Source organism: Pan troglodytes, chromosome 2, assembly GCF_028858775.2.
Source record: "Pan troglodytes isolate AG18354 chromosome 2, NHGRI_mPanTro3-v2.0_pri, whole genome shotgun sequence".
Lineage (NCBI taxonomy): Eukaryota > Metazoa > Chordata > Mammalia > Primates > Hominidae > Pan > Pan troglodytes.
The window spans coordinates 126,597,730-126,610,362 of record NC_086015.1 but is presented as its reverse complement, the minus strand read 5'-3'; the positions used below and the strand labels follow the sequence as shown (position 1 = coordinate 126,610,362).

Here is a 12,633-nt window from a genome sequence, read left to right as displayed (position 1 = left end):
CTTGCCAAGGTCCAGCAGGGTCATCTGTGGAGAATGAGTTGACCACAGGCCTGGCCATCCAGTGCACGGGTGGGCAGAAGCCTGGCCCACCTGAGTGGCTGGGTCAGCCAGGCAGGCACAGGAGGTTGGAGTACAGGGGAGCCCCTGGGACCACATGTGTCTGCCTTGTGTGTCTGGGGCGCCCCACCCTCCCTCTTCTCACCTCCTCTGCTCTTCCTGGTGCTGTGTGTTACTCTGCTCGGTGGCAGTCCTACCTCTGCTAGATTAGGGGACTTTTTCCTTCCTACCCCGGGGGCATCTCCAGCCCCCAAAGCCAGGCCTTTGTTGCATAGCCTCAGGCTGGGGGTGGGCCAGCCACTGGTCGTGCTGCCTGCCAGCTTTGTGTTTGAAGTACTGGTGTTGGCCAAGGGGATACTCACTGAACATGCTCCTTGACTCATGTGCAGCCAGTCTGGACCCCAGCTTCCCTTGGTTTTGATTTCCTGAGAGATGAAGAAGAATTTCCAGAACAACTATGGAGTGGGTGCTTTCACAAACTGTGGGAGAGACCTCCTCCTTCTCCCTGGGTGGAGGGGGCAGGTGCCTGGGAGGCAGGGAGGCGGAGGGTGGGCCAGGATGGGGTTCTGCAGGCACCCTGCCCCAGGCATGCACACGCCAGCATAGTCTACCTCTGGGCCAGGGTGGTGGGCCCACCAGCCACGCCAGATACCGGGCATGAGAGCTTATGGAGAATCCAAATTCCCTTTCATTTTCTGGGCCCATCCCACAGCTGTACATGCTGGAGCAGCTCTCTGCTGTCCTGAGTCCCCTGGCCTGGCAGGATAGGGCCTGTCCTCTCTGCTCCACCTCCTCACCTTTTCTTCTCTCCCTCTCATTTGTTCCATCTCTTGTCCCTGTCCCCATTTCTCCCACTCTGACCTCACTCTTACAGTTGCCTTGGTTGTTCTGTTGAAGTGGCCAGAGGAGCCAGGATTTGGGGAAACAGCAGTGGTTGGGGGCTGCCCTCCTGTGCTTCTCCTGGGAGGTGGGACAGCCTGGCTGAAGCCTTGGGATGCACTCCCTGGTGGCCCAACCTGTTTCCACAGGCCCTGTGGAAAAAAAGAGGTTCTCCTCGTGCGAGCTGGTGAGCAGCTGCTGAGAGTGACCCCTCTCAGGGGGGTCCTGTACCTGTCCGGGACCACAGCAGCAGCTCCCAGGGGTCCTCCCACCTCCCTCACAGTGCCAGGGTGTTGGATCGTACCTTTACCCATTTAAGATGTCTGTGGGGCCTACAGACAGCATCATCTTGATTGGTTCAACTCCTAAAGTGTGGAGCCAGTGCCTGTGTGGCCTTGGCCAGGTGACTTTTCTGTGTCCTCAGTTCCTGACGGGGTGGTTATGAGGTGCGAATGAGTTAATATTTCCGTGAGCTTAAAATAGTGTCTGACTGTTTTAAAATGTAGGTTTTATGATGGTGAGGCCAACAGATCGGGAGAGGACTGCTGCTAAGATTGTCACTCACAGTTCCCACGAGGAGGAGACGCACCACGCAGAGGCCAAGGGGGAGGCACCAGGGCAGTCAGGAGGCCGAGGGAGCAGGGCCCTTTATTGTGGTTTGTGCAGGAAGGAAGGGTAGCAAGGCAAGTGCTTGGCTGGTTTGAAGAATGTCTTTGCGCTGGCTCGGTATGTAGGGGCTGTCCCAAGTTGCCTGGGACTCCAGTGCCTGTCCCTGGGGTGGCGAGGGCAGGGGATTGTCGTCAGCAGTGGACTCTGGGTTGGTTGGTTTGTGTGTGAAAGGCAAACCCTAAGGCAAGTTGTTTACTGTCTCTGGGAATTGGCTTGTCTTGGGAGGCACCAACTCTCGGGAGCCTTGGATGTCAAAGCATGGGAATATAAAGACAGGCTTAGTAAAGAGTACCATGTTCCAGTTAGCTGACAGCAGGGATAAATGAGCAGTATGTGAGGTGATGGATTTGCTGATTAGCCCAATCAACCATTCCACACTGTGGATACGTGACATCACATCACTTTGTACCCACCCCATAAATATATACAATTATCATTTGCCAATATTTAATTAATTAATTAATTTATTCATTATTATTTGAGACAATCTAGCTCTGTCACCCAGGCTGGAGTGCAGTGGCACTGTCTCGGCTCACTGCAACCTCCGTCTCCCGAGTTCAAGTGATTCTCCTGCCTCAGCCTCTCGAGTAGCTGAGATTACAGGTGCATGCCACCACGCCCAGCTAATTTTTGTATTTTTAGTAGAAATGGGGTTTTGCCATGTTGGCCAGGCTGGGCTCAAACACCTGACCTCAAGTGGTCCACCCACTTAAGCCTCCCAAAGTGCTGGGATTACAGGCGTGAGCCCAATATTTGATTTAAAAAGACATGCTTAATGTACCAATACACATTTTTAGAATAAAAGGACAAAATATGTTTAGTTCAACATCATTAATTTTAAAACTGAAACATGGTTCTGGAGCCTTAGGAGTCCCGAGGTGCCTGGGAAGGAGCACAGACCTTGGAGGAAGAATCCTGCCACGCCGCTGTCTCTGGCTGCTCTGAGACTTGGCTCCCGTCTGTGAAATGGGGACTCTGACCCCTCGCTTGCAGGGCTCTTGCGCGGACTCAGTGAGATGACATGTTGGAAGCCTCCCGCTTAGCTCCTGGCTGCCAGGAGCATCTCAGTACATGACAGTTTTTAGACTTTTGTGTCCCTTTTAAGAAAAATAAATTCAGGGGCCCTTACAGATTCTGGTCCTGGGGTCTTCCCTTCCCGTTTCAAAGGAAAAAGAAAATGTTTTCAACTTAGGGAACACAAGCCACGGGGACGGGTGAAAGATCTATCACCAGCTGGTGCACTGAGGAACTGGGAAGGAGGAGTTGGGGGCTTCCAGGGACGCTGACGGGCTGTGTCTTCCTTTCTCCTCCCTGGGTCTCTTTTACTGTGTTTCTTGTAGGGGATAGAGGACTCCCTCAGGATGGAGGGCTTGGGGCTAGAGTCCTTTCTGTGTGGGATTGGGAAGTCAGAGTTTGCAGGGCCATCATTCTGGCCTGAAATGCCTTCCAGAGCAGAGGTATAAAAGGCTTCTCTTCCCCAGGAGCAGGCCCAGTGCCCTCGGGGTGTGCTCAGAGGTCAAACGGGCAGGCCTGAGAGATGACTGGGAGTTGGGGCCTGGCCCCCTGTCCCGCACCCTCCTGAGGCACACACCCAGGCCTCACGCCCCTCCCCTGCCTTCCTCCTGGGCTGGGGGAGGGTGCCGTTAGAGCACAGAAGGAGGATAGCAGCAGAAAGAGGCAGCGTCCTCGGCCCTCCAGTGCCAGGGCCTCTTTGTCCCCTGCCCAGCAGCCGCGTGGAGCCCCCAGCACTGTTGCTGGCTGGCAGCCCTCTCAGGCCCAAGGAGCTCCAGGCTGGGCCCTGGCCGCAAGCCCTGCCTCTCCTCCCTCATGGAGGTCTGTCTTGGTCTGTTCAGGCTGCTTTAAGAGAATACCAAAGAACGGGGGCTTACAGACAACAGCAGTGTATTTCTCACGGTTCTGGAGGCTGGAAGTCTGGGATCAGGGTGCCAGCATGATCAGAGTCTGGCAAGGGCCCTCTTTTGGGTTGCTGACAGCCACCTTCTCATATCGTCACGAAGTGGTGAGCAGAAAGCAAAGAAGCAAGCTCTCGTGTCTCTTCTTATAAGGGCACTAATCCATTCGTGAGGGCTCCACCCTTGTGACCTCATTATCTTTCAAAGGCCCCACCTAATACCATCACATTGGGCATCAGGATTTAATGCAACCAGGTGTGGTGGCTCATGGCTGTAATCCCAGCACTTTGTGAGGCCAAGGTGGGTGGATTGCTTGAGCCCAGGAGTTTGAGACCTGCCTGGACAACATAGCGAGACCCTGTCTCTACCCAAAAAAAAAAAAAAAAAAAAAAAGTTAGCCAGGTAGGGTGGCAAACTCTTGTAGTCCCAGCTACTTGGGAGGCTGAGGGGAGAGGATCCCCTGAGCCCAAGAAGTCAAGGCTGCAGTGAGCCTTGATCACACCACTGCACTCCAGCCTGGGCAATAGAGCAAGACCTCTTCTTAAAAAAAAAGAAAAGAAAAAAAAGATGTAATGTATGAATTTGGGAGACACAAAGATTCAGCCTATAGTAGGGTCTTCCTCCTCTGCCTGTCTCCCCAGCATCCTGTTTGCTGACATCGAGGGCTTCACCAGCCTGGCGTCCCAGTGCACTGCACAGGAACTGGTCATGACCCTCAACGAGCTCTTCGCCCGCTTTGACAAGCTGGCCGCAGTGAGTCGCCCTGAGCCGGGGGTTGGGGTGGCCTGACCTGGGCTGTTGAGGGAGGCTGCTGTGGTCGAGGACCTTCTGAACCCCAGGGATGAGCATGTGCCTGGGTATATCCTGCTGAGCAGAGCCTGCTGGTGATGGGCAGAGGGGACCCTTAGGCTGTGGCTGTGACCTCACGCCCTGCGTGGGCCCTGGAGACACACTTAGCTGGAGTTGCTTTCAGCACTGTCGCTGACCACAAGCGAGAGTGTAGGGAGCCCTCCATGCCCCCCATCCGTGGAAGCGGGTGGTGAGGCCTGCTGGTCACACTGCCCAAACCCCAGGGGAATAAGCTGTTTGTCTGGGGCACATTAGGTGCCATCAAGCCACATTCGTGATGAGATTGGTCAGACTGATAAGAGAATGAGTCTGAATCCCCAGCTGGCCTGCAGGCAGCTGTGTGCCATTCCCTAGAGGCATCCAGAAAGAGGACTCTTAAACGTTTGGATAAATTGGAAGTAACACTCCATGGCAGGGAGTGGTGAACGACACGTTCATTCCTTAGGCCCCTATTCACCCCTCCATTATCCTTTCCCAGCTCTAGGCCTTTGTAGAGTGATTAAATGTCAGTGGCCACTGACGGGTGGACACATTCCCCTTGGCCCACACGACGCCAGGCCGGGTTATTGATGAGAGGCTGGTGCCGTCAGTGCCAGTGCCAGGGCTTCTCTGTGGGCTTCCATGGTGGAGCGCATATACTTACCTGTGGGTGTTGTCACTGAACTGAATGAGGTGAATAGCACCTGCTTGTCACTTGGGTCTCAAATGAGTCCAGGCCACAAGGGCACTTGAATCCCTGTTTCTCAACTATCTTTGGGAGCCAGAGTTGGACCGCTCGTAATTGATGATTACTGATACTCTATCGCAATCCCACTGACGGATTGGTGGTGGCCTGCAGGTGGCCCTGTGGCACCTGTCACTCAGCAGCAGCTCAGCTGGATTCTTGGCACTCATGTGCTTGCTAGTTGAGCAAAATTCTTTTTTGATAAAAGTCTCAGACAGGCTGAGTCAGTGAGCTTTTGGTTAAAGCTCATTTCTGCCTGCTTCAGTCTTTTTGTAAAAGGAGGAGAATCAGACAACTTTTGATAGAATCTCAAGCAACAAATCAGAGTGACTCCTGGGGTGTGGAGGGGACCAGAGACCCTTGTACTGGGGCTTGGGGCCTTCCTTAAGCTGATAAGGCCACCCTGCTGGCTGAGCTGCAGTTCGACCAGCCAAATTCCTCTTGGGGCTCTGGAGTGGATCTTTAAAAGTGAGCTCCTGAGTCTGGGAGCTGGAATGCCGCTCAGGGCTGCCCAGCCTATCCCTCCATCCCCACAATCCCTCCCTCCCCAATGTCTCCTGATAAGCCTGTCCCAGGACCATGCCGAGTTCCGGCGTGGGCCTGCGCTCACTGCCCTAAAAGGCAAGTTATTCCAGGCACGGGGTGAATCTGTTTGCTTCTCGTTTCTTTCCCTCCTACTTCTCTTTCCTACTATTTTTAATTTGTAAAATTAATTTGCTTTCCAGGAGAATCACTGTTTACGTATTAAGATCCTCGGGGATTGTTATTACTGCGTCTCGGGGCTGCCTGAAGCGAGGGCTGACCACGCCCACTGCTGTGTGGAGATGGGCATGGACATGATCGAGGCCATCTCGTAAGTGGCCACCCCTGGGTACCGTCTACCTCCCTGGGACTGTCCACAGCCCGAGCGACTGACTGACCTGCCGGCTGCCTAGTTGGAGGCAGGGAAACAGTGGGGTGAAACTGTCTGCCAAAAGGTGCCCAGCCAAGCTGAGGGTTGGCGTGTGCCACCAGACTTTCTGCCTTCTCCAGGGTTCCTGTTCCCTACAGCAGCCTGGGCAGCTTTTCCCAGAGGAAGTGTGTGGGAAGGGAGGGCTCTGCAGACTCCAGGAGTGGAGGAGAGGCTGGCAGCCATGTGAGGATCCTGTGCCGTGTGAGGCCCTTGCACTTCCGGGGCCTCATGTTTCCTACAGACACCCAGCCAGGCATCGAACTGCTGGTTCCACTTCTTCCCAGATGTGAAAGGTTGGGCTCATAGGGGTTAGACAACTCCCCAGGGTGCTACTACCAGGCAGGCGGATTCAAATGCAGGTGTTCCGCTTAGAGAGAATCACCCTGCCTGTGAGCCATAGCAAAAAGGCACTTTGGCCAATTCATGGCTATCACTGGCCACAGAAGGAGCCCTGGTCATTGAAAAACATGGGTGGTGCAAGCTTATGTGACAGCCAAGGGAGCAAGTCAGAGACTTTGGGCTTTAGAAATAGCTTGGGCAGGGGCAGAGAAAAAAGGCATAGAGGGCAAGGTCAGAGGCGGGAGTGGCTGCCAGGAAGGCAGCCGGGTCCGTTGGTTTGGCTCAGTTCTACCTGCAGCACTTGCCAAGTGTCCCCAGCAAGCCTGAGCTAGACAATCAGTCTCCCCGGAAGCACAGAGCCTTAAGGGAGAGAGACCAGGACTCCTGGTGCTCAGATACAAGGCACGTCATGTGGACACGGTGAGGTAAGGGAGGCAGACTATTGAAGGAGGGCCCAGGAGGGGACAGTTGATTGCACTGAGAGGATCGAGAGAGTTTGCCTGAAGGAGGTGGCCGTGGAGTTAAGCCAAAAAGACAGAATGAGCCATTGTCAAGCTAAGCAAGTATCCAAAGGCACTGTGGATGGAAAGTATTTCAGTGAAGGTATTCTGCTGCAGTGGAGGTATTTACCAAGTTGATTCAGGACAAGAGAAATGATGGGTGACCTCAGTCTCCCCTGCAGTGGGTGTCAGCCTCTTGCTGATGGTGTGGGATGGGGTCAGGGAGTCTCAGTGGTGGTCCCACCCACTGGGGCAAGTCAGACTGCTGGTCCCATGGCTGGCTGAGTGCGCCCATGCCCCAGGTGTTAGGGAGGGTCCAGGGCCCTAGAAAGTGCAATCTGAGTTCATCCATTACCCTACTTCCTGGCACCTGCACCCTCTCCTGCAGATGCTGGGCAGGTTCCCATGGGCCTCAGACATGCACCTGGAGATGTATGGCTTCCTTCCCAGTCTGCCTCCACTGCTCGCCCAGCATGAGGAGTTATAAGTGCATACAGAGGGCCTGCCCTGTCTACTGGGAGCTCCCAGATATGGATATGTGGTGCATGTGGCCAGGACCAAGCTTTCCTCTAGGGCATGGAGCACCCTAAGCCCCTGCACCTGCCCAGGCTCCCCTTCCCTCCTGAGCAGGCCATACCCTTGAAACCTGGGTAACCACCTTTTGCCATCACCCTGCTAACATCTTGGAAGCAGCAGTGTGGATAAATCCAATAAAAAGATAATCCAAAAGCCATTTCTGTCTTACCCACAAGAGCATTATACAAATAGGGTTTGGAGTGGTGGTAACTTCCCTGTTTAATTCAAGTCGGCCCTAACGTGCATTTGCATTTTTCCAATCACAATTTAATTGACAGGGCAGTGCTGGCCAGAGGTGCCCTCCTGGAGTGGAAGCAGCAGGGCTCTGGGTTTTAGTGTGGCACCGCGCCACCTTGTGGCCAAGCCGGGAACAGCCCCTTTCACAGCCGACTGCACCTGCCGCCCGCCCCAGTGCCCTTCAGGCTGAACGTTCTTGGACTCTAGGGCTGGATGGGAGAGAGAAGCCTCTTTGACCCCCACACCTTCACCTTCCCTGCACCTGCAGCCTCACCCCCATTCTGTGTGCCTGGCCTCCAGCCTTCTCCCAGCTTTACCCCTGCTCCATCCCCAGGTTGGTCCGGGAGGTGACAGGGGTGAACGTGAACATGCGTGTGGGAATTCACAGCGGGCGAGTACACTGCGGTGTCCTTGGTCTCAGGAAGTGGCAGTTCGACGTCTGGTCTAACGATGTCACGCTAGCCAACCACATGGAGGCTGGCGGCAAGGCGGGGTGAGTGACAGCTGTGGGTGGCTTGGGGCCCCGACCTGGGTTCCCACTCAAGCCCACCCAGGGTGACCATCCTGCAGAGGCGAGGCGGGGCAGGGTGGGGTGGGCAGGATGGGCAGCAAGCACCTGTGGGGGCGCTGGGGTGAGCACAGTGGAAGTAGAAATTCCTCTACTTGCCAAATCACCTGTGCCACCATTGGCCAGTTGTGGGAGCATTATGTCACCCTTCCCTGAGCCTTGACCCAGAAGATATTGACCCAAACCATGGTGGCTGGTGAGGTGTGATAGACAGAGTTCTGGAGGAGGGAGGAATCACAGATAGTTTCTGGGATGGCTAGACCATAAAGGAGGCAGGACTGGGAGGGGTGAGGAAGGTGGGGTGGGAAGAGCCTGCTGCTAGGCGGAGGGAACACAGCGAGGCAAGGCACAGGTGTGGGGAACACAGCATTTCCAAGGAATGGGAGAAGAGCAGATGGCCTTTTAGGGACGGCTAGGAGAAACAGCGCCTGTGTTCAGAAGGCATGAGTGCCAGGCTCGTGAATTTGGACTCCGTCCTGTCGTGCGCAGGAGCCATTGCTGGCTTCTGAGCAGGAGTGAGAGGCTTGCAAAGTTTGCAAGACTGGAGGCCATGTTGTCTTGGGCAAGCTAATGTAGTGGTCTGTGCCAGGATGTTCAGTGTGAGATAGTGTGGTTGCAGTGGGCATGAGAGCCCACTTGATAGTAATGGAGGGTACCATGCAAGGTTGAGGTTAGGATTTGAGCAGAGTTTGGGGCCCTAGGGTTTGAATTGTGGTGAACCCACTAATTGCAGTTTGGTTTTTCACGGGGGCTGACATTCTGACTTTGAGTTTTCTGCCCTCTCCACCCTGATCCCTGCCCCCCTGTAGACGCATCCACATCACCAAGGCTACACTCAACTACCTGAATGGGGACTACGAGGTGGAGCCAGGCTGTGGGGGCGAGCGCAACGCCTACCTCAAGGAGCACAGTATCGAGACCTTCCTCATCCTGCGCTGCACCCAGAAGCGGGTCTGTGAGCTGGGGGGCCGGGGGGCTGAGGGGCTCCCTTCCCCCAGGGAGGAACATTTTCGTGACCTGCTGCTTCCTTCTCTTTCCTTGAGTGAAGTCATGAATTTCTTATGCAGTTGTGGTTCCTGCATCTTAAAAAGGACCCCGGCAGTTAGGCCTTGCAAAAAAGATGGTAAAGAGGGAATCTTTTAATAGTGCTTCTTTTGCAAAAATGCAACAGGCCTCAAATCAGTTAGCAACAAGACATCAGAAGTCCACAAGCTGGAAATCAGCATCAAGGGAGTCTGTGGATACCGTATATTTTATCTCCATCTCTCTCCTTTTCATTTGCCTTTTACTGGGGTGGACACTTGCCCTAATCTCTCCCTCTCTGATCCATAGATCGGTTTCCATCTCCACATGTGCCTATGTCTTTGTTTCTTGAACCTATTTTCCCCTTTCCCTTTCTAGTCTCTTTTTCCCCCTTTGTCTCAGCCCACACTTGCTGAAATATAAAGCTAAATTATTAGCAGACTTCAGTGTTCTATTTTTAATAGTGTCATGTTCCATGTTCTTAATTTTTAAAGCAAATCAAGAGAACATTTTCTATTTCTCCCTAAACTAAAATGCCTTTTACTTATGAGTCTTTCTGTGGAATTTATCTGTCAGTCAGTGCCCTTTGATAGAGAAAAGCTTCCCCATTTCTCTTCCTAAGAAGTGAAACGAAAGACAAAATTAATCTGTGAGAAGAGTTCAGAGAGTCTTGGATGACAGCAAAGGTGATTTTTTAAAGGGAGGCAGGCAGGGCTGTTGAGGGCAGGTGCCCGTGCCAAGAGGGACATCAGAGGGACACCTTATCCTACCATGCAGCGCCCCAGGGGACAGATCCTGGCTGCAGGGGCCCTTCATGGGAGCTGTGTCAGACCCTCCACAGGCACCAGGAAGAGGGATGGGGGATTCAGGGCCCTGTGGGGACAGCTCCTCATGGTTTCCTTGACACGTTTGTAAGCGTTGGCCAGTTCCTTGGCCATAGTATCAATGAACTGGGTCCTCCGGGCTCTTTACCCACATCTCCCGGTGCCTGGGTCACAAGGCCTCCCGCAGCTTCCTGCCCTAGACCCTGAGTTCCCTGGCTCTTGGTTCTTCTAGCTGGACAAGCCGTCCAAAAAGGATGAAATGGAGACAGAAAGAGTGACAGGCACCCCCACCAGCAATGTCAGCTGAAGCAGGCTGTGTGTCCCCACCGTCACCTCATCTGACAAGGGAGGGAGTTGAGGGGAGGGTTGCCTTAGGTCTCCAGCTCTCTTGCACCCATTTGGATGGATAGACAGACAGACAGATAGACGAGATCCTGGGGAGTGTGTTGGCCCATAGATAGCTGACTGAGACTCTGTGTATTTGTACAATGCCTGTCAGCTCTTGAATCTCATAACTTCACTGACCCAAACCTCTTTGGAAGTGGCCTCTTGGGCCCCGGGGCGTGTCCTAGTGCCCTCTCTGTTATAGCATATTTTGGAGAAGTTGAGCAGAGGTTGTGATCCCAGGTCTCCTCTCCCTCCGGTACCCCCTGGGCAACTTCAGATCAGGCCCCACCCACCCTTGAGGCTGTAGCTAGAGCCCTACCCTGGCCTGCCCATGAGCAAAGCCTGATGTGACACCACAGCCTGCCAGGGACCAAGTTGGGAGGCTTAGGCATGAGTTGGCCTGGCTGCCTAGGAGACCCAAGCTCAGCCCTCGCTGATCGCCCTGCCCCGCAGAGTAGGGGGAGGAAGCACAGTGCGGGCAGCTGGGTGCGTCAGCTCAGGCCTTTCGGAGCCTAGGCCATCCAGAGGAGAGAAGGGCACCCAGGATAGAATCTTACAGTCAAACTTACAGGGAGAACTCTTTGCAAATGGCAGATGTTCCCAAGCTCTTTGCTTTCTCACAAGACCAACTCTTCATCATCTTTTGCCACTCCCACCTGAGCCAGCCAGGGCTGGCATTAGGGAGTTTGGAGAGATCCAGGATGCTTGCCTGGGGAGTTCCAGGATCTGGGCCGAGCTCTGGCTCCAGGGCTGTGCAGAGAGGAAAGGGCAGCTGCCTTAGCCCCTTACCTGGCCAGGTACCATGTTTGGGGAAGGGTGAGGAGCCCTCCGCTTGGACTCCTCGTCTCCCCCCACCCGCAGGCTGATGCATCTGTGTTCGTCTTCCAGAAAGAAGAGAAGGCCATGATCGCCAAGATGAACCGCCAGAGAACCAACTCCATCGGGCACAACCCACCACACTGGGGGGCTGAGCGCCCCTTCTACAACCACCTGGGTGGCAACCAGGTGTCCAAGGAGATGAAGCGGATGGTGAGTGGCTGGTGGGGCAGCCTGTGGGCAACACTCTCCAAGGCTAGGGCCTTCTGTGGGCATGAGGCCCGCACCAGATGTCTCGTGTTGCCCAAGGGAATCTGGGGAGCCACACAAGCAAATACAAGTGCGGTTTGCCCCAACTTTGGACTAGGAGTAGGGCACCTGCTTCTGGCCCCAAGCTCTCCCCACCACCCCGTGGCATGCCTCATTAGGCTTTGGAACAGACTGGCAGCACCCCTTCCTCCCTCCCTCTTGGCAGAGCTTGCGGCACAGCCTGGAAGCAGGCATATCTGGCTAGACTCGGCCAGCCACAGCCTCCAGCTGTCTCTTGGCACTGTCTGGTGAGGCCCCAGGGAGTTGGGTGGGCACCAGCTTGTCATACCCTCTTCCAGCACCTCCTGCATTTCCCAGGCAAGTGAAACCACATCTTTTGGTTCAGTTGTTCAGAAACTATCCTAGTGCTTTCTGGGAAGTGCCAGGTGGTGGTCCCCTTTGCCCTCTGTGCTGAGAAAGACCCCCCACTAATACCAGCCTTCCAGTGGGAGCATGTGGGCTGAGCAAGTCGGGGAGGCCATGGTCGGGTGTCAGCTCCACCTCCAGGGACCCTGCCTGCACACACCGGGACAGGTGAATTCAGGATGCACTGCCTGGGCTCTGGCAGCAATGACAGGAAGATGGATTCCTGGTGGGAAGAGGAGGAAGAAGCCACGTTACCACAGTGGTGTTTTCTCTCTTACTGTCTGAGAGGTTGGCTTCTGCCCCTCAGGCATGCTGCTCAGCTCGGGGGCACCAGGTTCCCAGGTGGGAGTCACCCATACCAAGGAAGGGCCGAGGGATGGCACAGGGACTGTGTGTGTGTGTGTGTGTGTGTCTGTGTCTGTGTGTTTGTGTGTCTGTGTGTGTGTGTGTGTGTGGTTTCTGTGTGGCCACTTAGTGAAGGAGGGGCATGTTGCACAAGTAGCTCCAAGTTTGGGCTCTGTGGAGCAGACTGGGTTGAGGTTGTGGTAGAAGGGATCAGAGACGGACTCCCTGGAAATCCAGCAGGGTCAGCAGACAAGAGCCAGGAGCCTGGAGAAGGGGACATGCTGGGGACCCAGTCCCAGC

At 54.7% G+C, this 12,633-nt stretch overlaps 1 protein-coding gene across 3 annotated transcripts in view; it reads left to right on the top strand.

Moving 5' to 3' along the window:
• ADCY5 (adenylate cyclase 5) overlaps positions 1-12,633 on the top strand; it is a 165,260-nt gene that overhangs the window by 112,275 nt on the left and 40,352 nt on the right. For all 3 annotated transcript variants that reach the window (XM_016941761.4, XM_024355615.3, XM_024355616.3), the window contains exons 4-8: positions 4,160-4,271; positions 5,817-5,944; positions 8,030-8,188; positions 9,073-9,214; positions 11,386-11,526. In XM_016941761.4, coding sequence (XP_016797250.2) covers positions 4,160-4,271; positions 5,817-5,944; positions 8,030-8,188; positions 9,073-9,214; positions 11,386-11,526 — 682 coding nt within the window. The remainder of the gene's footprint in view (positions 1-4,159; positions 4,272-5,816; positions 5,945-8,029; positions 8,189-9,072; positions 9,215-11,385; positions 11,527-12,633) is intronic.